Here is a 25,609-nt window from a genome sequence, read left to right as displayed (position 1 = left end):
AGAGAGAGAGAGCCCACATAGGACTCATGGATACAATCATGACAAAATAACCCTCTCCCCACCCTCATGGAGTGTAATCTAATGGAGGTCACAGACAAGCCCTGGAACTCTCAGAGTGCAAGTGTGGCCACTCCTATTATAGAAGAACTTGTGAGTGCATCAGGAGGGGCACCTGGTGGATGAGAAGGATGCATAGGGGCTGGTGATTGAAGAGCAGTGAGCATGTTCCAGGCCACAGTGAAACACTGGACAGTGTTGATTATGGGTCAAGGGTAGTCTAGACCTCAGCTAGGAAGACCATTGTCAAAGCTAGGTCAGAGAGGATGGTATCCTAGACCAGGAATGGTGAGGTAAGAAGGAAGAGGAGATTGAGCTGACAACATTTGGTGACCAGTTGTACCTGGGTGTGGTGAAGGAAAAGGAAAAATAAAGATGGCCTCCATGCTTTAGCTGGAGCAACTGGCTGAAGGCAGTGCTATTCATAGAGCCAGAAAAAGACAGAGCCCCCATTGCACAGTTAATATATCCATGTTCTGATAAAGCAGTGCAAATGGCAGTCTACCCATTGCATATTTAATACATATAACTTCAGACTGAAAACTGAGAAGTAAATCACATCTCCCTCTTGGTTAGAGAAGATAATAGGTAAGTAACTATCCAGGTGGGTGGGTTTATCTCATTGTCCTTCTCCCTTTGCTCTCCTGATTAGCATTTTGCTTTGCAAACGATATATTTTTAGGGATAGCAAAATCACTTTCTGGAATTATTATTTTTTTTTTTTTTTTTTTTTTTTTGACGGGGTCTCACACTTGCCAGGACTAGGGTGCAGTGGCACAATCTCAGCTCACTGCGACCTCCACCTCCCAGGTTCAAGCAATTCTCCTGTGTCTACCTCCAGGGTGGCTGGAATTACAGGTGCCCACCACCATGCCCAGCTAATTTTTTGTGCTTTTAGTAGAGATGTGGTTTCACTATCTTGGCCAGGCTGGTCTTGAACGCCTGACCTTGTGATCCACCCACCTCAGCCTCCCAAAGTTCTGGGATTACAGGCGTGAGCCACTGTGCCTGGCTGGAATTACTCTTAAAGGGGAAGAAAATGCCTCAGACATTGTTTCCTACACTGGAGCAATCCCTGCTCCAAGCACCTCCCCTCCCCCACCATTTTACCCTGTCCTCAGGAATATCCTAACTTTCAGAAGCCCAGCCTAGGCAGTCATTTGAAGGTAAATTGATTCACTCACATTTGTGTGTCCCTAAGGTCATCATATCTGTCAGCCAGCTGATAGCAGATGTTGTTGGCATTGGGGGAACCAGATTCCAGCAGTCCCTGTCCATCATCAACAACTGTGCCAACAGTGACCGGCTCATCAAGGTGGGTGGCCTGACCTGTGTTAGTTCCACCCCAAGACTCTTCCTCATCACCTGAGGTGCATGTGGATAGGCAGAAAACAGAGGAAACCACGTGTCCTTTCTTCTTCCACTCTTGTTTTAGCACACCAGCTTCTCCTCTGATGTGAAGGACTTGACCAAAAGGATACGCACGGTGCTAATGGCCACTGCCCAGATGAAGGAGCATGAGAATGACCCGGAGATGCTGGTGGACCTCCAGTACAGCCTGGCCAAATCCTACGCTAGCACGCCAGAGCTCAGGAAGACATGGCTTGACAGCATGGCCAGGATCCATGTCAAGAACGGCGATCTCTCGGAGGTAGCCCTGCGAGCGCTTGATCTGATCGGGTTTCTGAAAACACCAGTGAGGTGCCATCCACTAAAAGATGCCAGTGTTGAGAAAAAACCCACTAATAAAAAACCAATTAAAACTATGCAAAACTTAAAACAGTATGAGGCTCAGGGTGACTTCATAGTGAGCTGAGCATTTTAATAATTTAAAACCAATTGTAAGGGGTTATTTTTGTCACCCAAGAGCATTGTTTAAACTCTTAAACATACTTATACAGCTTCCTGCTAATTAAAATATACATCAGTACTTCTCTGTAGTTCTGAAAGTCAGCTGTTTTATGATAAAATGAATTCATCCTGTTATTAAGGTAATGACAGGCATTGCTTTCTCCTCCATGAGGTGGTCCATTTCCTTGGACACGGTCGATATTCGAGCATCCCCCTCTGTGCAGAGCTGATGTATTTCAATATAGACTGCATGCTGGGAGTTGGGTGTGTGGGCTTCAGTACGAGTAATATTGGACATTGAATATTAACTATGTGACATTGAGCCAGTTTTCTTCACCCATCTATTGTTCAATGACATCATCTCTAAAATGGGGAATTAAGGAAAACAATTGGCTGCAAGGCAGTCTGTGCTCCCAGGAGAACTCATTCAGTGTCTGAGCCTGAGTTGTTTAGGTATGATCAACAGTATTACTATAGCAAGCAAATTTTGACTTTTAAACTTTTATAACTGTTAGAATTAGTAAATTTTATATTCTGAGTCTGAAAATTTTAACTATTTTTACATATTTATTTTTCAAGTTCAATATGCTAAAACGTACATATAACTTTACAGTTTTGTTTGACCATAAATTTAATGTAAACCACACATTGGCCATAATAAAAAGGAGTAACTAACAGAAGTAATTTTTCTATCATTCTAATAATTTAAGATTTTTTAATGACATGTGTGGCACAGGTCTCTAAAAAAATAAAAATAAGAAAAGGAAGAACTCACTGAGCTTCAGCTGTTCCTCTGTGAATTAGTTTTACGTGGCTGCCCTAACAAAGTACCCAGGCTGAGTGGCCTCTCACAGAAATGTATCCTCTCACAGTTCTGGAGGCAGGAAGTCCAGGCTCGCAGTGGAAGCAGGGCCACATCTCTGAATGTCCTTGGGGAGAACATGTTCCATGTCTGTCCCTGAGCTCTTCGTGTTGCCAGCAGTCCTTGATGTTCCTTGGCCTGTCGCCATAGCCCTCCAGTCGCTGCCTCTGTGGTCACATGGCATCCTCCCCCATGTGTCTGTGTCCTTGTGTCTCTTCTCCTTCTGTGACACCAGTAATGTTGAATTTAGGGCCCACCGCACACCAGTATGACCTCATCTTAACTAACTACACCTACACAGAGCCTATTTCCAAATAACCTCACATTCTGAGGTCTCAGGGAGGACATGAGCTTTCGGGAAACACTACCTAACCCAGTACACCCAGTGAATAAGGGATAAAAGCAGCTAATTTATAAGATTTCTTACTGCCCTTGCCGTGTTTTGTGAATGTGCTCGGTAACCCGTGATGTACTTTCCTGCCTGTTCTGTGCATGTGACCCTGCTGTGCACTGCAAGAGGGAAACCCATGGGAGGCGTGAACTCTGCCACTGAGGACTGGACAGGGCATAACTCCATACTCCACCAGACTTCTCTCTGCACACATCAGAGTACATGCCACACTGCTAACAGTCGTTTACACACGTGCACGTGGAGCAGCCTCTGCTGGTGCATTGGCTAGCTAGGGGTGAGGGTCTAGACGAGGGCACCACATGGTGGCGCCCACCCTGCTGACAGGCTCAGAGCCACATGCATTAGAACCTTGCAGTGGGTTCACTTCCAACAGCTGTCTTTGATTTTTATAACGCCATGGAATTTGATGAAAAGAATTTTTTATTTTTTATTTCAATTTAAGATATATATAATGTGACCTATTTAAGATTAAATTATAATGTTTATTTAGAATTTTTTATGTTTGGAAAAAATTATAGTTTGCTCTTATTTTTTAAGTCAAGCAAAATATATATTAGCACCTGAAATTTGAGCCATTCTCTCAGAATCTAGGGAGGAGCACAGATTTTCTTCAAAGTATCCTCCTTTCACTTTGAGAGCAATGATGCAGAAATATTAGGTATAGTAAGAAAAAAAATGCTGTTTTTATCTTTTGCATGACAAATGCAATAATTCTTTATAGAAACAAGCCTTAGCAAATTTATTGCCATTTATCTCAGCTCCAAATTAATGTTAAATTTTCAGCTTATGTAAGTGATTTCACTCTTTTCAAAAGGTAAGATACCAGCTGTAAGAAATACTAGCTGTTGCCTTGAGAGCTAATGCAGAAGTACATACATTCATTAGACTTCTGTCTGCTTGGGAGCTTTATGACGTGCTGTTAGGAATGATGACTCTGAGGCCTGTGTCTTTTATTATAGGCAGCAATGTGCTATGTCCACGTGACAGCCCTGGTGGCAGAGTATCTCACTCGGAAAGGTAAGGAATTAGTCCTATGTTTTATGAAATTAATCAGTATAAAACCATACCAAACAGAAGACAAGGGAGAGCCGTTCGGGAAGGTCGGAAGGTGGGGATTTGTGTGTTTGTGAAGTGGATTCATTGTTTTATCCCCTGGCGTGAGGTTTGCTTGATTTGGTGGGCACAGCAGAAATGCCAGGATTAGATGGAAAAGTAGATGGCATGTTGTCATGTAACCTCCTCTGATAGCTTCACTCTGCAAAAACTAGTTAATGAGCTTTGCATCTGGCCAAATCTAGAGCTAAATAGATATAATTTTCCCTTAAGATGGTTCCCAGTGGGACAATTAAGCAATCAGACAGTTGTAACAGGAGATTATGAGACAGCATTTCTGCACTGAAGCCCAGCTGGCTTTATTGTCTGAGAGGGCGGCCTTGCTGGTGGAAACCTTGTCTCCCAGCGGAAGGAGAGGGGGCAAGGAGTGATGCTTCATTTGTGTGCTCTGCATTTGTTCCCGTGAATTCTTTCACAGTTTCCCTTTGGTTAAACAGCAGGTGCTTATTTCCATTTCAAAATCAGCACAGCCCCAAACAGTGACGTTGATTTTTAGAATACTGAGGTTCTTAGAAAAGCCGGTAGTCTTCGTAGGTTACATGGGAGAACAGCAGCACCAGATCTGGGTTAATGAAGAGATCTAGATGCCAAGGCCACAAGCTGTATATTTCTGGTGCCGCTGGCTTTTCGGAATGAAACAGCTGAGCCCAAAAGAGAAAAACTGTAAAAGGGCTCCATGTTCATTTAATACTAGTACTATTTCCTGTTGAGACCTTTTATCAGGTGATGCATTTCCTCATGTTTAGAAGCAGTCCAGTGGGAGCCGCCCCTTCTCCCCCACAGCCATAGTGCCTGCCTGAGGAGGAGCCGGGGAGGTGAGCCTGAGGGTCAGCCCAGCCCCCGGGGACCCCCTGCCCTGGTCATCTGCCCTCCTGTGGTGGGGGATTTGCCCTTTCAACTTTGCATGGACAGACTTCACTTTCCTTCCCTCCTACTCTTTGGCTCTCTGATTGGCTGGTGGTCTATTCCTGTGGGCACGAGAGGAAAGCACTTTGACCACTGTTTTATTCTATTGGCGCCGTGTTACGTGGTTAAATGTACTTTGTAGCCTAAAACATGGGTGGTTGGTTTTTTAATTTTGTATTTTGTTACATTAATGTATCCTCAAGCTCCTAGATTAATGCTTTTCGTGGGGGACTCGTGTTTCCATATCACAAAATAAAAACAAAGCTAAATTGGGATAGTGGCAGAGATGCTAGATAATCCTTGAATGGTGTGGAAACCTGGGGTCATGTGCAGCAGAAAAATCTCTGACTTTAGGATCTACGTTTTCAAGGCTTGATTTCAAAATACCCTGTGTTCCTCTTTCTCCCTAAATGCAGAAGTCTGAATTCAAGTTTTTACTTCTGTTTTATTTTATTGTGAACAGCTATCTCAAAATAGAGTAGTGGAACATCTCATGCCCTTCTTCACATGATCATTTGCATAGCTGACATGGTCCAACTGACTTATTGTTGTTTTCCAGTGACTCTAAAATGAGGAAAGCTTCCCAAATGGGCTTAAGGAATCTATCCTTATCCCAGACATTGATCCTACCTCTAAGCTAACACCATTCCCCTTGGAGAATCGGAGTCACCAGGCGACCATGTGCTGCTGATGCAGCCAGCCACTCACCCCGGGGCCACTGGAGTGGAAACCAGCTAAGGCTCTCTGCTCACCACGATGGCCGCAGAACTACACCTGGGTTGTGTGGGGAAGCTCTCATCTGAGAGATGTGTTCTCCCCCAGCCAGCGTGGGTGAGATGACAGCTTGAAGGAAACAGAGTTATTTTTGAGTCATACATTTCTCTTATATTGGCTTTGACTTCATTTTTCTTAGTATCTCAGCATGAGTCATCCTACCAAGTCAAATTTTCACTTATTTCACTATTAATTTGATTTAATACCTATTTCTCAGTTTATTTAGAGATTGCATACATTTGAATAAAGCTAGATTAAAAAATTAAAAGGGGATAAGTAAAAGAAAGTGAAGGAGGTGAGGATTCACTATGGGGAAGTGAACGAAGAAAAGTACACAGTGGCCCCAGGTGCCCCCGTGAATGCTGGCCTGGTGCCTAAGAGATTTCAAAATCCGTTATTTCATTCAACATAGAAACACACAGGGTGGGAAGAACGCTCAGAGTTCACTCATGTTCAGGTTCCTAACTCTGGCTTTCCCTGCTCTCTCTCTTACCAGGTATGTTTAGACAAGGATGCACTGCCTTCAGGGTCATTACCCCAAACATCGAGGAGGAGGCCTCCATGATGGAAGACGTGGGGATGCAGGATGTTCATTTCAATGAGGTGCGTACTTGAACTCACATGGACCTTCAGGTAGTGGGGTATCTGGGAGGCTGCTGTTTGCAGTGCCAGTGCATCCAACCAGGACTTTTTCCCCCCTGTAGCTACTGCTTATACACATGCTCTCACTGAGATGATTCTCCAGACAACTGATACAGAGCAGCAAGAGCTTCTGCCATTTGCCCTTTCTAGGAGTACCTCCTTTTCTTTGGAAAGAGGTTGTGAGGGGCTAGATTGGAGTGAAGTGAGGCTCAGCGGTTGAGCACTTCCAGTAAAAGTTCCAATATATTGGTCATAAAGTTTCTCATTCTTTATAGCAATTCGTTTTTCTGGCTCATGAGTTTTCTTGGTTCTAATCTGACTTTTAAGTTAATGTCTCCAGCACCAGTCATCTCCCCAGGGCCAAACTTAAAGGCATGAGAGGCCAGACTTGTGTCTTGGTCACAGCAGCCCCTGTCTAGGGCCTTGGTCCCTGCCTAGGTCCTATGGGCTCTTAGGAAACAGGGCCACCCTGTTTTTAAAATAGCATTTTTCAATAAAAAATATTTTTCCAAAAAAAAACCAGAGTCAAGAGTAGTACTATTTTGCATTTGACAACACTCTTTACTGTCTCACTCTGTAGGAGAAGCCTGAATGTGCATCCCTTCTGTACCCAGCTTGTTGGACAGGTTGTCTGGTGCATACAAAGAAAACCCAGCCTCAAAGACATTCAGTAGCAAGAGTGCCAGTCTCAAAGACTCGCTGCAAGGTTCCAGGACCACACTTTGAGAACCACTGACTTATGACCTAGCTCATGTCATGTTGTGTATTCAAGGTCCCACCTCCCTGGCATGAGAACGGTTAAAAGCCCCAGTCTCCACCGTATGCCACACCGCTGTGGTCCTGGAAGCCAGGATAAAGCAGGTCCAGCAGAGGCAGAAGAGACTGACTCCTTTCTCTACTTGCTCTTCCACTACGTGGGAGAAATTGGGCAACTTCATTTTCCTTAAAACATGGGCAGGATTAAAAAGCTTTCCCTCAGCTGTTTCATTCTGCCCTGGGCTGAGGGAAGGCAGGTACACAGAAAGAACTCTTCAGGCAGACAGGCATGGAAAAGGAAACAGTGAATGCCAGCAGAAACTGGCATTTATTCAAGTATCTAGTTTTATTTTAAAACTCTCCAGTTACAGATAAGTGGCTGCAAGGCTATCCTGTTTTAGCAAGAAATTAGAATTTGCAGAAATTGCTATGGTGATCTAATGTCAAACTTGCTGGTCTTTGTGTGAATATACATCATGACATGAGCTAGGTCATAAGTCAGTGGTTCTCAAAGTGTGGTCCTGGAACCTTGCAGCGAGTCTTTGAGACTGGCACTCTTGCTACTGAATGTCTTTGAGGCTGGGTTTTCTTTGTATGCACCAGACAACCTGTCCAACAAGCTGGGTACAGAAGGGATGCACATTCAGGCTTCTCCTACAGAGTGAGACAGTAAAGAGTGTTGTCAAATGCAAAATAGTACTACTCTTGACTCTGGTTTTTTTTTGGAAAAATATTTTTTATTGAAAAATGCTATTTTAAAAATATGTAATAGATTTATTGTTTTCACTAAATTAATAAGTAAATCTTATTAAATCTTTCTCAGTTTTCATAGCTAGCATTGTAAATATTCAGAGAACATTCATATAAACTTTGGGGTCCTCAATAATTTTTAAAATCTATGAAGGGGCCTTGAGCTCAAAAAGTTTAAGAACAACTGTTGTAAATGGTCTAGTCTCAAATGGCCCTCAAAATTAAAAACTAAGCATGAATTAAAAGGATAACATATTGAGTATACTTCATGTTTAAATATTAAGATAATTTTAACCCCAATAAAGTTTTCTAAGTATCCTACAAAAAAAGAAATAGATGGGTTATTACATGGTATTAACAGTTCTACAGTTTCTCCACCTTGAAAGGCCTGGGTGTTTGGTCTTTTTTTTTTTTTTCTTACTTTTTAGTCTCAAATATGAAACCTGTTACTGAAGGATCAAGGCCCACATGTTCTTGGCTTTGAGCTCCTCCCTTCAGGCAAATTTCGACTGAGTTTTTCTCCGAGGAGAGGCATGGCTGCATTGTCTCTTTGTAGGAACTGCCCTTACGCCTCTGCCGCATCAGACCTCTGGAGTGTACCATTTTGTTTGGAATTAGATAAGGAAAGCAATGATGCCAGGAACAATTAAAGGCCGAAAAGTAGGCAGTTTTTAGTGACCTGTCCTGCAGAGCTGATAAAATGAAGCTTGCGTTTGCTCCTCTGATTAATAGGCTGAGATAGTTATGATGTTAGAGCCTAATGAATTCACTTGTGAAATCAAGTGCAGACAGCCTTGGGGAAATTCTGAATGGTGCCCCCTCTAAGTAATAACTGAGCCTGTGACAAGGACCCGTTTGTCAGCTGTTTTCAGAAGATGGACTTGTCACCTTGTCCTTGAAGCATAAACTTAGTAAATCTTTAACAAGGTCCATAGTACATGACAACCTGTGGTGACTAGGATGGGACACAGCAGGGTTGTAAAGTTCTGAGCGAGCCCTGCACATCCAGATTGAAGCTAACGGGAAGCGGAAGGACTAAGGTGTTCTAAATGACAGGAAAGCAGAAATTACCATGCACACTTTTGTACTGGCTGCCAGGATGTTGCAAGAAAAAGAGAGATGAAAATCTCTGCCAGAGAGGAAGTAAGTTTGGGAAAATCTGATGGGAAATAAGTGTATAACACAGTTTAATAAAAACCTTTGCCCTTTAAATCTGCATTATTAGATATAATTAAATGCCTGCGATGTTCTCCTAAAGTGATTTTTAAGGGACACTACCTAAAAATACTCAATTCTCTTAGCAACAGGCCTCAGATGAGTTTTTATTGGCACCAATTCCACCTTCCCTGACTCTGATCCAAAGAGCAGACTCTTTTCCAGCTGCTTTTGATTAATAAAGCGAAACCTCCAATTCCTATTTACAATTGTTTCACAAGACTGAGCCTGTGTAGATTGAAGAATTTGGAGTTTCCTGTGGTGTCAGAATTCCCCATGGCCCATGTAGTTTTGAGATCCCTTCCGTGTTAACGAATGTAGTACCAAGATCCTGAAGGATGCAGGTAGCATAATTGGGAGACTGAGGAAAGTCTAAGAAAGATACTGTTTTCAAAAGTTCAGAGAGGGTTTAGGAAAGCCAACAAGGAATGTTGCAGTACCCCCGAAGTTAGCAGCAGCTGGGTGTCACCCCTTAACCTTAGGGATAAAGGCGGAGAAAGGAAGGCATTCCACAGAGGACAGGCAGGACCTGTGAGCTTTAGTAAAGGACTAAACGCAGGGAGGGAAGGAGCAACTGCCCACCTCACTCTGCTTCTGCCCCCCAGCCTCCTGCTGGGGCCTGTCCTTGGCCAAACTGAACGGTGATGGCGGCAGCTGGACAGGAAGTCACCATGCAGGAGCCCTGATGTGTCTGCTTCCCAGAGCAGAGCCAGGGAGAACAGGGCCCAGAGGAGTTCCGGGCGGAAAATGGAAAGCACAGGTGATCCTCATTATGCATCTATCTGCTGAAATTTCTTGGTAGCCCCCAAATCAGTACTCCATGGTGCTTTTGTGGTCATTCAGGGATATGTACAGAGCATCAGAAGACTACCACTCAACAGTGCTTCCAGCTGAGGCTGAACCAGGCAACACTCAGCTTCTTGTCACAGCTCTCATCCCCTTATCAGAGGCATTTGAACCACAGTGACTCCATCTTGAGTGAGGGCTGGGCAATTGAGCCTGGGACTTGCTAAACATCTTTCCCAGAAAGTCAGGCATTCCTAGCCTCTAGATGTTTACAGTTAAGGAAACAAATTAATAATGTTTACTAGACAGACCCAGACTTAGGAGTATCCAGATATCCCAATATCTGGAGAAGAAAGGCATTCCTAATTTTGTTTTAAAGATAATAATACCGATTTTTGCAAAATATAGTAATTAAGAAAATTCTTTATCACAAATCCTTGTAGCAGAGCACATCTCCCCATATACATGAGCATTGTACCTAGGGTGGACGTGTTCTTCATCTTACTTTCAGGAACACCCTACTCTGTCTGTGGAGTAGCTGTACTTTGACCACTTCACTCTTTTAGTAAACTTGCTTTTGCTTTACACTGTGGGCTTGCCCTGAATTCTTTCTTACATGAGACCCTCTCTTGGGGTCTGGATCAGAACCCCTTTCCTGTAACACCATGAACAGGCCTCCTTTTGGTGGTGTACTTAGTGCCACGTTGTTCACATTTGTGTGGATTCTGTTGCTGATTTGCTGTTTAAAATGGCTCCAGTGCAGCGCTTAAGTGCTATCTATGGTTCCTAAGCATAAGAATATGGCCATGTGCCACATGTGAGTTGCATAAGCTTTGTTCAGGCGTGAGTTCTAGTGCTGTTGGCTATATAGTTAATGTTAATGAATCAACAATTTATATTTAGTTAGGTGTTTTTAAACAGAACACATAAAGCAAGTGTAGGTATTGATTGGTTAGTGAAAATGTTATCACCATAGGCTCCCAGGAACTAAACTTTGCATTTTCTCTCGGACTCAGGCAAGTATTCACTAATTCACAGTGACTTTATGGAACATAACTACCTCGGATGGTGAGAACCGACCGTATCTAGCACACGAACTGTTGTTTTACAGAACAACAGGTTTCACCATTGCAGAATTGCCGCTGAATGTAATAAACATTATATGAGCTTAACTGGGCCAATCTCTGGCTTCTATTAGTCAAAATTGTTTCTATTCAGGAACAGTTGCCAGTAAGAAACATAAAGTGTTTACATCCATAGACCATCCCAGGAGATAGAGCTATCAACAGAACCTATTCAGGGATTACTGCTTCTGGAGGTCTGAGGGTGAGCAAGCTGAGGTCCCTGCCATAGAACACTACACTCCTGCTGCTGCTTCCTGCCCTTGGAGGAGAAACACCTCAACCACAGTCCCTCCGGTCTGAACTGGAAGTTGTCTGAGTTCTTTGTAACCTGGAAATTTCTAGATTGACATATGTTGATAAATTCCATAGACTAGCCGTGTGCCATGTTGCTAGCTCAGGGATGTGTATGTGAAAGTCCCTGCCTCAGAGAGTTTCACCCAGTGCAAGAGTCCTCAAGCTCTCAGGTGCTTAGGAATTACTTGGATCCCTACTACAAATATAGATACCCATCCTTACCCCCCAAACCCAGATTCAGCTGGGTGGGTGTGGGGGCCAGGAATCTGTATTTTAATAAGCAACCAAGGTGATTATTCTGATGTAAATGGTCCTCAGCTACACCTTGAGAAATGATGATATAGTAGAAATGTGTATTATGTTATGATAGTACCCCTTTGCCTAAGCCAGGTCACGCATCTGCAGTTATTCCCAAATGGTAGATAACAGGGACGGTATATAGCTTCGTAGGTAAGGTTGGTTAAATTAAGCAATCCTAAAATAGATCAAATGGTGTCTCAATGAAAAAATATTTAAATAATCCTTCACAAACAAAGGCTCATGCAGGCATTTTCATGCACACGTGCATACACACACACACACACACACACACACACACACACACAGAGCATTAATGTGCTGTTTCCAGAAACAGATGCTCAGTGCCTTCAATTGCATCACTGTGGCACACTAAAAATGGGCCTGGCTAATTACATTTTTAAAAACTTCCTTGATGGCTTATGAACTTGGTATGCTGAGGTCTTTTTAAGTCTAGGCTAATATTTTATCATATTTGCTTATATATTATAAAATATTAGCCTAGACTTAAATATTATAAAATATGTTATAATATTAAAATTATGAATATATTACAAAATATTTTCCCCAAACCAGTTATTACTTGCAGTTGTTTGCATATGTCAACAATATGGGAAAAAAATACCTTGGAATTTAAATTTTAAGCCTAATGGTGAAACCATCAGGCACTCCATATGACTGCCCTCTAAGGTGACCACTATCTGACCACTGTCAGGATCCATTTGGTTTTCAGATGCAATGATTGCGGAGAATTTAAAGTAAATTAATAACTAGAATTTCTCCTGATAATGTTCTTCATATATGCTCTAATGTTTAGTTATTGTGTCTTGGTCTTTGTGACTATATAATTTTGTATTGAAGTATGGTCTCTCAGACTTAACTGCCAGTCATTACTAGTTATTTCTAATCAAAGAATTGTTGCTTGATGCACAGTCAAAATTGTTTCTATTCAGGAACAGCACGAGCTGTAAAGGATTAGGTATAGAGTTGACATTAGCTTGAATAATTTAGCTTACTAAATTAGGATTTAATGTTGAGTAATCCACACTCTACTTTTATAAGAGATGGACTTTTTTTAATATAAAAAAATATTTTTTTTGGTTTGTTATTGGGTAAAATCTGTGCTAACTCTGCTTTTTATAGTATATAATACCACTTATTTACAATAATAAGTGATATTTGGACTGCTAAACTACAGAATTTGAATGGCTTTTGAATCAGAAAAGAAGGTAAAATAATGTTCAGTAGGGTATAAAAGTTAATGATGTGTTATTTCCTAATTCTTGATAACCATCAAATTGTGAGGCTGATTTCATAACTACTTACTAAGCTCTATTCACTTTATCAGACTTTCCTCTTTCCCAGCCATTTTGGAGACTCTCCCTTGTTGAAGTCCATCTTTTCTTTTTACCAAATATAACAGGTTCTCCCATAATGAACTCAATTATCTATATCATATATATATATATATATATATATATATATATATATATATATATATATAATATATCAATACTTATATGCTACTTAAATTCAGGTTTCATTGTTATTAAACTATTCACTTGTTTCTAATTTGACTAAACAAGAGTAAAAATAGCCTGTATTCAAATCGTATTTTAGGCTAGATGGGGTGGCTAACACCTATAATCCCAGCACTTTGGGAGGCAGAGGCTGGAGGATCATGTGAGCCCAGGAGTTCCAGACCAGCCTGGGAAACATAGTGAGACCCTGTTCCTACACACACACACACACACACACACACACACACACACACACACACACAGCACATGTTTATTCACTCACCCAATAGATACTGGACTACCCAGTGTGTATGTGGCACTGTGAGATTACATAGATTATATAGCCCAATAAAAATTAATAAAATTTTAAAAAATCACCTGGTTTATTAGTCTGTTCTCACACTGCTATAAATTACCTGAGACTGGGTAATTTATAAAGAAAAGAGGTTTAACTGACTCGTAGTTCCACGGACTTAGCAGGAAGCATGGCTAGGAGGCCTCAGGGAACTTAAAATCATGGCTGAAGGTGAAGGGGAAGCAAGCACATCTTATATGCAAGACCTGTGTCAAAAAAAAACACAAAAAACCTTAGTCAATCAGTTAAAAACATTTGACTCAGGAGACCACCCATAAATTCTATTTGACATATATTTAATAAATGACTAAATCTAGGGCTACTTAAAATATACCTGAAAGCTTGCTGTATACAGATATCTTGCTTGGATACACAGACCATCATTTTAAAACCAAGTTATAAGATCTTCCTTATGTAATACCTCATTGCCTGTTATGGTGGTTGATGCATGTCTACATATGTTTTTGTGTCTCATAAAATTATCTACAGTTGATTATTAATTTATGTTTAACTTAGGAATCTCCGAGTGTGCCAGTTCAGCGAACATATCCCTTCCCACCTCCACAGCCTCGTCTCTTACCGCTCTGATTCAGGTTTTAGATTCCAGGCCCTCAAATGACATGTAAATCCTCCCATCTGCCCCGTGCTCACCCCCTTGCCTTTGCCTGGGCTGTTCTGCCACCTGGGCTGTCTTCCCTCTTTTCCTTCGTATTCCCACTCCCACCGTTCACTTTCACCTGACTAACCCAATCCCCTTTTCAGACCCAGCTAGCGATCACTTTCCTCAGCTTTCCATGCCTGCCTGTGCATTTCGTTATCAGTGCACTCATCACCATCTTTTACTATCTCTTCCTGGACTCACCTCCCACACAAGATTCTGGGCTCTAGGAGAGAGGGAATGTTTCTTCACGTGACTGTTCTTTCTTCACCTGGCCTCCTCACCACCAGCCAGGGACTCACTGACTGCTGTTAAATGAATCAGCACCTGCTGCTCTCAAGTCAGAGTGCCTGCCCCTTTGACTTGCAGCTTGGGTGTGTATTTCAATTCATTGGGTTTTCCTCTGTCCTCCATGTCTTATCATGCAGATCACATTTCTTCCAGTTGGTGGTCTTGAGTCTCTAGTACGTCAGTTCTCGCTGCTCTGAGGATAACTGTGTGTGTCTTTGAGGAAGTAAATTTCATTCATAACACATAGCCTAATAGACCATCTAAAACCTGCCCTTCTCATTTGGTAAAAATCTATTAAGTAATTTTTATAAATTATAGAAACTTACTCCTATTTATATAGATTTGTTTTATAACTCCAGTGTTAAGCACTGTGCCTTGCCCGTAGTTGATGCTTGAAATAATATATATGAACAAATGATACACTAAATGGATGACTCAATGATGTGGTGGTGAGGATGCATAGTTGTAACTTTGGTAACTCTTTGAGAAGAATTTTTCATTTTTAATGAGATTGCATTAAAATTGCTCCAGATTCTTATCATGCTATAACTGGTGTGGCATGGAATTAAGACTCTTTAGGTCTCCAATCTGATCCATAGTGGACAGGGTGTCATCATAAATTTACATCTACTGTGTGGACCTTGGCTTACTAGTGGGCTGGTTGTAGTTTTCCACAAAAACTTTACATTTCTCCTGGAAAAGGCCCAGTAATGAGAACCGAAGGGGCCAAATGATTAGTCTGTAAGTAAACCTAAGGATTTTAAAGTTTTAAAATGGCAAAAATTCCACGCCCCTCATGGTTTCATTATCAGAAGAATGCCTTGGTTATACAGTATAACTTCCCCATGGGAAGTTGGGTCCTCTTAGAATTCTTCCACCTCTTCTGCAGTCCCACAACACCTCTGAGAGTTAATAAATGCACACTGGCAGTGTCTTCGACCCAAGACATGCCAGAAATGCAAGGCTTTGGTAAAGGGAACCTTAGCTTATTTCCTTACAGACAAGGACAGCTATTATTATCTAGTAATATCATTAATGTTACTAAGAAGAGTACACATTTATTCACTCATCCAGTAGATACTGGACTACCCAGCGTGTATGTGGCACTGTGAGATTACGTAGATTATATAGCCCAATAAAAATTAAGGTTATTTTATTTTATTTTGAGACAGGATCTGACTCTGTAGCTCAGGCTGGAGTGCAGTGGCGCAATCTCAGTTCACTGCAGCCTCCTCCTTCTAGGCTCAAGCCACTCTCCCAAGTAGCTGGGACTACAGACATGCACTACCATGCCCAGCTGTATTTTTTGTAGAGACAGGGTTTTACCACGTTGCCGAGGCTGGTCTTGAACTCCTAAGCTCAAGCAATCTGCCCACCTTGCTTTCCTAAAGTACTGGGATTATAGGCATGAGCCACTGCACCAGGCCTAAGTTTTGTTTTTTTGTTTAATTAATACAAAGTAGAAAATGATGATTGTGGCTGGGTACAGTGGCTCACACCGATAATCCCAACACTTTGGGAGGCAGAGACTGGAGGATCGCTTGAGCTCAGGAGTTTGAAACCAGCCTGGGCAACATAGAGAGACCCTGTCGGTATAAAAAAGTTTAAAACAAACTTATCTGGGCATGGTGGCATATACCTGTAGTCCCAGCTACCCTGGAGGCTGAGGCTGGAGGATCACTTGAGCCTGGGAGGAAAGGCTGCAGTGAACCATGATCATCGCACCACTGGACTCCAGCCTAGGCAACAGAGCAAGACTTTCTCAAAAAAGAAAAGAAAGAAAGTGACAATTGTAATAAAACAGGCTTATTTAATTAGCCTGTGAATTAACATACAGAATTTACAGTTTTCAGACCATTGTGATGGGTAAAGTTTTATGTGATCTTTACAAGCACCAGTTTAGGTTAGACCTAAAATACATTCCCTGGTTTTACAAATGTATAAATATATATATATTGATAATGTTTATATTGATAATTGATAATTTTTATGCTTTTTTAAAATTATTGATAATATTTATGCTTTTCTTTTATCTAGCTTTTTATAATCAGAGAAGCATGAAAAGAATCAAAAATTTGTTATGCTTAGCATGGATAGATTGTCTATTGGAAAAGATTTGAGACAAAACTAAGAAAGGCATTCATCTGGCCGGGCGTGGTGGCTCACGCCTGTAATCCCAGCACTCTGAGAGGCCGAGGTGGTTGGATCACTTAAGGTTAGGAGTTTGAGACCAGCCTGGCCAACATGATGAAACTTCACCTCTACTAAAAATACAAAAATTAGCTGGGCGTGGTGGCACATGCCTGTAATACAAGCTACTTGGAAGGCTGAGGCAGCCCAGGAGGTGGAGGTTGCAGTGAGCCAAGATTGCACCACTGCATTCCAGCCTGGGCAACAGAATGAGACTCTGTCTCAAAAAAAAAAAAAAAAAAAAAAAATGGCATACATCTTTATAATATAGATAAAAAGGAAAAGAGTTGATATTAAAACCTTTTCTGATTTCTTCTGTGTCTTTTGCTGCTATGGTGGTTACTACATGTATCTGGCTTTAGTGTGTGCATTTATGAGACCTGCAATAAAAGCAGGAGAAAACTGATGTACCTTCTAATAAGGACCAGTACAGAGTTCAGTCACACAAACGACACTTTTATGACTCGTGTGCTATAAATACGACATGGGAGGTAAATGGTCTTGCTTAGATAGCGTTTTCTGGTAAATTGATTCACAACTGCTTTTAAAATGTTTTTTTACTTTGAATCTGTAAACTTTGTAGGCATTAGGCCTGTAGAGAAACATTAGGGCTGGTAATGAAAAACACAGGCCTTGCCCTTCATTTACAGTATGATGAAGGATATAAACATGTTTCAAAAGCAACTATAAGACCCTTAATAAAATATTAGTAAGTTGAATCTAGCAATACATAAAAAAGAAAAATACATCATGACCATATAGGGTTTATTCTGGGAGTGCATAGTTGGCTCTACATTTGAAAAGCCAATCAAATTAATTCATCATATCAACAGAATAAATAGGAAAAACCATATGATTATCTCAGTAGATGCATTAGGAGTGTTTGACAAAATTCAACATCTACTCTTGATTTAAAAAAAAAAAAAAACACTAGGAATAGAAAGGAACTTCCTTAATCTGAAAATAAAAAGACTGTCTACAAAAAACCTACACCTGACATCATATTTAATTGTGAAACACTGAATGCTTTGTCCCTACAATTGGGAACAAGATCATAATACCTGCTTTACTGATTATTCAGTATCATGCTGGAGGTTGTAGCCCATGTAGTAAGGCAAGAAAAAGAAATAAATCTTTCCATATTCACATAAGACATAGTTGTAAAGGGAAAATCCCAAAGAATTTGGAAAAGAAGCTACTAAAACTGTTTGTTAAGTCAGTTCAGCAGGATCACAGGATAGAAGATTAGCATACAAAAATCAACCTTCCTCATTCTTATACTATGTTTTTACTATATAGTTCATGATTATTTAATATAATTTTTAGAAACAAATAAGCTGGATGATATTTAATCTTATTCAAACAAAGCAGTTTCCTTTAAAATAATCAGCAAAATGTTAAAACAGTGCTATTTACAATAGAATAAAAAATATTCTGTGGTTTGGCACAAGGTAGACACATATATCAATGCAACAAAACAGAGAGTCCAGAGATGGACCCACACACATACTATCAGTTGATTTTTGACAGAGGTTCAAAGGCAATCCAATAAAGAAAGCATAGTCTTTCATCAAATGGCATTGAAACAATTGGATATACATATGCAAAAAAAGAATCTTTACACTTCATTGAAAAAAAAACCCAAAATGAATCGTAGTCTAAAATGTGAAATGTAAAATTATAAGACTTTTAGAAGAAAACATAGGAGAAAATCTTTGTGAACCTGGGTTAGATATTTATTAGATATAACATATAAAGCACAATCCAGAAAATAAAAACTTGATAAATTAAACTTTGTAAAATTAAAAACTTCCACTCTTTAAAAGACACTGTTAAGAAAACCTAAAGCTAGACTGGACACTGTGGCACATGCCTGTAATCCCAGCACTTTGGGAGGCCAACGCTAATCACATGAGGGCAGGAGTTCAAGACCAGCCTTGCCAACATGGCGAAACCCCGTCTCTAGTAACCCCATCTCTACTAAAAATACAAAAAATTAGTCAGGTACAGTGGTGCATGCCCAGCTACTCTAGAGGCAGAAGTTGCAGTGAGCCGAGATCATGCCACTGCACCCCAGCCTAGGCAACAGAGCAAGACCCAGCAAAATAAATGCTAAAATAAATTTTTAAAAAAAATTTGAACCTAGTTTGTCATCCAGTTTCTCTAGACAAACTACAGATTGGGAGAAATACTTACAAATCACATATCTACTAAAGGACTTTTACATAGAGTTTATAAAACCTCTCAAAATCCAATAATAAAATAAGCAACCCAGTAGAAAAATGAGCAAAAGATTTGAATAGACACTTTACCAAAGTTATATATAACAAATTAAAATTTACTCAGCATCATTAATGAAACCCCACTAAAATGGGCTTAAACAACAGAGGTCAAGTATTGGATCCCACTAGGAAATTTCACAGAGAGATTAACATCAATCAATCCAAACCTTTAACAGAGTTATTCATGACATGATCACTTTGCTGGGCAGCAGAAGGGAGGCCCTTCACTCTGCTACTGAGGCAGACAGGCCCCCTTCCATGGCCATGAGATGAATGTTAGCTCATCCAAGCTGCAGTCTGGTGGGAGCGTTTCCTAGAATTTCAGACCGGGGTCCTAAAATTCACCCTGATTGGCCTGCTTAGGTCACATATCCACCCGTGATGAAGCAGTGACTGTAGCCAGGAAATAGATTTGTGCTGATTAGTGTAAGTCCAGGCCACAATTCTTGAGCCATAGGTCATGTCAAGTTCAAGGGCTTTAGAGGAGGCAGAGTAAGTACCCAAACTTCAATTGGTAGAAATTTCCAAGGCGAAGCAGGCATGGTACCCACCACACTCCATCACTAAATCCCTCTAATGTGGATTAAAGTCATGCTTAGTAATGTTCATGTCCTTAGCATTGTCGTTGTTCTTCAGAAGAGAAAAAGAAATTGCTAGATGATATTTATTAAGAGAACTAGGAACAAAAATTGAGAGCCCTGTGATGGTATCAGTGTCACTGTTTCCATGTACGTATCTACTGCACAGTTGTAGGGTGATCCTTTTTTGTTTTTGCTGTGACCGTGATTGAAAAAATGACTCCCTAAAAAAGAATGTTGTTGCAAGTGTGGAAGTGAGGGTTGACACATGTGGTCTGTTGTGAAAAGTTCCTCCTCGCAGTCTTAGCACTTATGCATTCTGCAAGGGGTCCCATGTCACATTCCCTGCAATGTTCTTCTCTGGCTGATGGCCCACCTTTTTGATCAGGACGTGCTGATGGAGCTCCTTGAGCAGTGTGCAGATGGACTCTGGAAAGCTGAGCGCTATGAGCTCATCGCAGACATCTACAAACTCATCATCCCCATTTATGAGAAGCGGAGGGATTTCGAGGTATGGGAATGGCTTTGTGTTTTTTCCTATTTGAGAGTCTGACACTGACCTATACCCACACCTGCATATATGCAAAAGAGGAAGCAGGGCACAGGCCAGTGATGAGCGGGGATCTCTGACTGTCCACATTATGCTGAAGGTGGTGACCAGTCACCACCTCCAAAGGGTCATCAGGTATCACCCAGACCTGGGCCCCACCTCTGTGGAGACCCCCCACATCTCAAACTACGGGGTAACCACCCGGATTCCACTTTTGAAAGGCTGCCACGAACAGAGTACCGTGATCACCAGGTGTCTCTTTTCTCATAACTTTTTCTTATTCCACCTGTGTGGAAAAATGATGTCCCTTCTGCCCTCCTGGGCTTGGGAGGTCATCCAGTTTCTCTAGGCATATCAAATGGAGCAGGAAAAGCAAAGGCCAAGAATCACATTGGAGAGCCATCTCTGACATCGCACCTTCACTTGAAATCAGGATTTGCTTGCTATAATGTGGAAATGTGATGACTCCTCACATGTGGGCTGGCCTGTGGGTAGGAAATGTGCCATTCATTAGTAATCACTACAAGTTGTGCTGCCAAAATGTGTGTGTGTGTGTGTGTGTGTGTGTGTGTGTGTGTATTTTTTTTCAATTTCAAGAACTTTTTGCCTCCATTATCACGTTTGTTATTTTAAAATCGATTCTCCTATTTGCACATGGGAAGAAATGGGCTTTGTTCTGCTTTCCAGAGGCTGGCCCATCTGTATGACACACTGCACCGGGCCTACAGCAAAGTGACCGAGGTCATGCACTCGGGCCGCAGGCTTCTGGGGACTTACTTCCGGGTAGCCTTCTTTGGGCAGGTGAGTCTCCTGTCCATTCTGCAGACTGTCCTGAGTCCTTAAAAAAAAAAAAAAAAAAAAAAAAAAAACTATAATAAAGTTATATCTTATAAATTTTCTGTGTTCTGTAAATGCTAATTTGATGAATTTGTCATATTTCATATGATTCTATCTTCCTAAGTAGTAAACTTTCTGCTTTTTTCTTTCTTCCTGTCTTTTCTTTGTTACTTTCTTAAGGCAGCGGTAAGTTCTTCCTCCATAAGACATTCTTAGCGACATCTTTGGTACTTCAGTGTGGTTTGCAAGTTTCCTTTTCAAGTCTGTATGTATATCTGTCTAGTCATTACAAACTCCAAAAAAGTTAACATTTTATTCCATTTACAGAAATAAATCACCTGTTTTCTCATACATCTGTATTGCATGTTTTAAACCAGAATTAAGACTCTCTGGTGTCCTTTGTGCCTGTGCATCTTTATCTTTTGTAATATAATATCTCCACAAGCATATTTACTATTATAGTATTTCAGAAACCCTGTATGAAAGGGTTTATCTAAATTTAACTTAAATTTTAACCTTTGAGTCTCTAACATTATTAAATGGTATAAATTATAATACATTTATTTAGGGTGTGTGGTTTTCTATGAGCATTATATAACCTTCAATTTATTCTGTTATTGTCTTTTATAACTTTATAGCAATACCAGTTTACAGACAGTGAAACAGATGTGGAGGTAATTACAGTAAATGCCTAAAAAGCAAGTAATATAGCAAAATTACTGCATCTAAACTCCTAGTTTGATGTGGATGTTTTTTGTTTCATGCTAGCCTGCATTTTTTTTTTTTTACTGTTTTGTCCACCATTTTCTCTCTCTTAATTTAGATGAGAAACTTTTTAAAAATGCGTTTTAAACATTAACCCCAGTTGGATGTTTTAATTTTCAACCTTTTTCACTTCCCATGCAATTCTAAGTCTTGTAGTCAAACATAGACTGGTGCTAAAACAGATGATAACCGGTAATATGAAAATACTCTGTGATATTGAGCTACAGGTCTTTAATATTTTTTTCTCATCGGTAAATCAAAATACAATTTATACAAGCTTTACATAACTTTTACTAAACCTACTCCAGACCCACGAATGCTTCAGTTCATGCCATAAAATCCTGTGTGCATGGGAGCTGTCAGGAGAAGGGAGGCACGTGCACTTCAGAGCCTGCCTGCCGCGGGCTGCTGATCATTCTCCAGTGAGTTCTGCTTCTTGGGAAAGTGAAACAGGCTTGACTCCCATCATTAGACTTCCCTAGGTCAGCACAGTCTTGTATCCAAAATTTATCATTTCACTCAACACTTAATGACTGCATTCTTGAATAAGTTTGCAATTTTGTGTTTTTCCTTTATCTTTGCACCTAGACTTCATGTTACTATTTTCTTTCTCATTCAGAAAACCTGTTTAAGTATGATTTTTAGACTCGTTCCTTTTTTTTTTTTTTTTACCCTTGTAACAAAAAGCCCTTCTTAGGTGGTAAGCCTTGGGCTTACATTCAGGGATAGCTCTAATTGTGCTTTATGTCACAGGGATTCTTTGAAGATGAAGACGGAAAGGAGTATATTTACAAGGAACCCAAACTCACACCTCTGTCGGAAATTTCTCAGAGACTCCTTAAACTGTACTCAGATAAATTTGGTTCTGAAAATGTCAAAATGATACAGGATTCTGGCAAGGTATGACCATGTTTGGATAAACATCATGGCAATGTAATGTTGTGATTGAGTACATATTATATATTTATAAGGGTATATAGAAAAAAACTCAAGAAAAATAATTAAGGATGGTTGGCCGTGAGTGGCAGGTGTGTTTTCTTCTTAATACTTTTAGTGCTTTCCATTACATGCTTGACATTAAGAAAATCTTTATTGCCTAATTCTTAAAACATCTAATTTCACAAAATAGTTAACATCTGGCAGGATATGCCATTTTAGTCCAGCTATTTGGAAACTCTGAGCGCCTGGGGCCCAAGGCTCTGCTGCTCACTGCACCTCTCCCCTGCACTAGCACAGAGCTTGACACTCTGTCACTGATGGCTGGATGTACGAACAGGTGAACAGACAGGCAGGTGGGCAAATGGGCTCATGCACAGACCAAGGAATGAACTCACAGGCAGTGTGACTGTGGGAATGGCGATCACTTTCTGCTTGGAGAGGCCGTCCTCTGGCATTTTGTTCTCATGAAGGCCCTTTTAGAACTTGCACATTTGTCTTGTACCTTTGTGTGTCCTGCCCTCCTCAGGACATCTCCAGGAGGCTGTCTCCCTCTGCTTCCTGAAACGCAGGCAAAGATAGCACTCCTGTTCTTTGTGTTAGAAATGCACCTCCTCTTCCTCCACTCTCACCAGTGAAAAGCACTGCCTCTTCCTAAGGGCACCATTTTGGACAGATCCTTAGTTCCTTTAGTCACAGGGTGAACCCCAAAATTGGGGTTCATCCTGGAAGTCCATGTGGGTTCTTGGCTTTGCACAGAAGGAATTCAAGAGCAAGCTGACACAGTAAAGTAAAAGCAAGTTTATTAAGAAAGCAAAGGAATAAGAGAATGGCTACTCCATAGGCAGAGCACAGCCATGGGCTGCTTGACTGAGTAAACTTAGGATTATTTCTTGATTAGATGCTAAACATGAAGTGGATTATTCGTGAGATTTCCAGGAAAGGGGCAGGGAATTCCCAGAACTGAGGGTTCTCCCCGCTTCAGATCATATCAAGTAACTTCCAGGTGTTGGCTTGGCATTTGTAAACTGTCATGGCGCTGTGGGAGTGTCTTTTAGCATGGTCATGCATTATAATTAGTATATAATGAGCAGTGAGGACAACCAGAGGTCACTTTCATTGCCTTCTTGGTTTTGATAGGTTTTAGCAGGCTTCTTTGCCACACCTCGTTTTATCAGTGGGGTCTTTGTGGCCTATACCTTGCAAAACCAATCCTACCAACCTCCTATCTCATTTGTCTTTCCCGAGCCCTCCTTTGGAGTCCTCAGTATCTGGAACCTGTTTCTTTGGGACCCATCATTTTCTCCAGAGAAGAATCCTCAGTTCTCCTGCCCAGCTGGGGAGGGAGCTGGGGAGGGGACTGTTAGGGGAGGGGTAAACATCTGACTGCTGGATTCCAGATGCAAGAGTATCTGCCCTTGCCCACTCTGTACCTTGGCCCTGCATTGCACTGAGCCTAGTGGACCTGCTCAGCATTTGTCCCGACCAGTTTCAGTGTTTTCAGAGAATGACCTCTGCTCTCTTATGCGGTGGAGCTAGGGAAGGGAACCTGGAATTCCCGACTCCAGATGGAGACTTCAGGCCACTTGCCCCATGTTGTGCCCTCCATCTCGCTCAGTCTCTCGAATCCTATGGGCTTTGAGGGTTAGCCTCCGCTGGCTGCTGGGGGCTGCACTGACTCACTTCTGTTACCTGCCTCGTTGGAACACAGATTAGGTTTCTCTGCTTTGCTGAGTTGGGTAGGATGCCTCCATGTGCCTGTCCTCCAAAAATTCATTAACATCTCTCCTCCACTGCTGTCTTCTGTCCCTTCCCTTGGTCCGTGCATGTTAATTCTTGTCATTTTAAAGAGTTGCACAAGGGAAAAAGGATGAATACATATGGGTCCATTTTTAACCAGAAACCTCAGCACAGTCTTATTATGACCCTCTTACTTCATAGACCAAATTACTCTGGTCCAATTTGCCTCTTTCTCTGAAATGGAAACCTTTGTCTGGATCAAGTGTTACCTTAACGTGACAGCCTTTTCTCCAGGTTCTCAGTCATTCTCCTAACCCTTTAAATATGAGGCGGCAGCTGAGTTACTGGACCACCTCCCCCACCGAGTACCAGTTCTCCCCTCCTGTACTGACACACACGTCCAGCCCAGACAGCGAACCATAAGGAAACACCACCGAAACATGGGCAAGACAGTTTCACTCCCACCCCCTTTCAATTCTTTCTGCTAAAGAAAGTGAAGTTTTCATAGGCTTGAATACAATTAGAAAGAATGGCCAAAGCGCTTTTTCTAAAATACAAATAATTACTATTTTTTTTGAGCCAGAGCCTCGCTCTGTCATCCATGTGGAGTGCAGTGGCACAATCTCAGCTCACTGCAATCTCTACCTCCCAGGTTCAAGAGATTCTCGTGCCCAGCCTCCCAAGTAGCTGGGATTACAAGAGCGCAACACCACATGTGGCTAAAGTTTGTATTTTTGATAGAGAAAGGGTTTCACCATGTTGGCCAGGCTGGTCTCAAACTCCCAACCTCAAGTGATCTGCCTACCTCCGCCTCCCAAAGTGCTGGGATTATAGGAGTGAGCCACTGAGGCTGGCCCAAATAATAACTTTCTATGACTTTCTGTATTTTCTTAACTTCTAAAGTTTAAGGTACTGTCCCGCTATTTTTCACTTTTCTTCACAATCATCTCTGTTTTAAGAACAGTTCTCATTCACTTGCCTGCCTTATACCAGTGTGGTCTCCCTCCTTATACCAGTGTGGTCTCCCTCCTTATACCAGTGTGGTCTCCCTCCTTATACCAGTGTGAT

General features: G+C 41.3%; 1 protein-coding gene across 40 annotated transcripts in view; it reads left to right on the top strand.

The window, feature by feature from the left end:
• The window catches only part of DOCK9 (dedicator of cytokinesis 9), a 297,719-nt gene that overhangs the window by 258,762 nt on the left and 13,348 nt on the right, over positions 1 to 25,609 (top strand). For 18 of the 40 annotated variants that reach the window (XM_032277569.1, XM_032277548.1, XM_032277533.1 and 15 more), the window contains 10 exons: positions 1,259 to 1,372; positions 1,493 to 1,708; positions 4,142 to 4,199; positions 5,042 to 5,110; positions 6,472 to 6,578; positions 20,102 to 20,224; positions 20,951 to 21,064; positions 21,281 to 21,286; positions 21,739 to 21,774; positions 22,619 to 22,765. In XM_032277569.1, coding sequence (XP_032133460.1) covers positions 1,259 to 1,372; positions 1,493 to 1,708; positions 4,142 to 4,199; positions 5,042 to 5,110; positions 6,472 to 6,578; positions 20,102 to 20,224; positions 20,951 to 21,064; positions 21,281 to 21,286; positions 21,739 to 21,774; positions 22,619 to 22,765 — 990 coding nt within the window. The remainder of the gene's footprint in view (positions 1 to 1,258; positions 1,373 to 1,492; positions 1,709 to 4,141; positions 4,200 to 5,041; positions 5,111 to 6,471; positions 6,579 to 20,101; positions 20,225 to 20,950; positions 21,065 to 21,280; positions 21,287 to 21,738; positions 21,775 to 22,618; positions 22,766 to 25,609) is intronic. The other 22 variants (XM_032277575.1, XM_032277568.1, XM_032277574.1 and 19 more) reach the window with 5 other exon arrangements.

This window comes from Sapajus apella, unplaced genomic scaffold (assembly GCF_009761245.1).
Source record: "Sapajus apella isolate SASKATOON/1434 unplaced genomic scaffold, GSC_monkey_1.0 scaffold9, whole genome shotgun sequence".
Classification (NCBI taxonomy): Eukaryota; Metazoa; Chordata; class Mammalia; order Primates; family Cebidae; genus Sapajus; species Sapajus apella.
The sequence above is the reverse complement of the archived record's forward strand: the minus strand, read 5'-3'. Positions and strand labels throughout refer to the sequence as shown.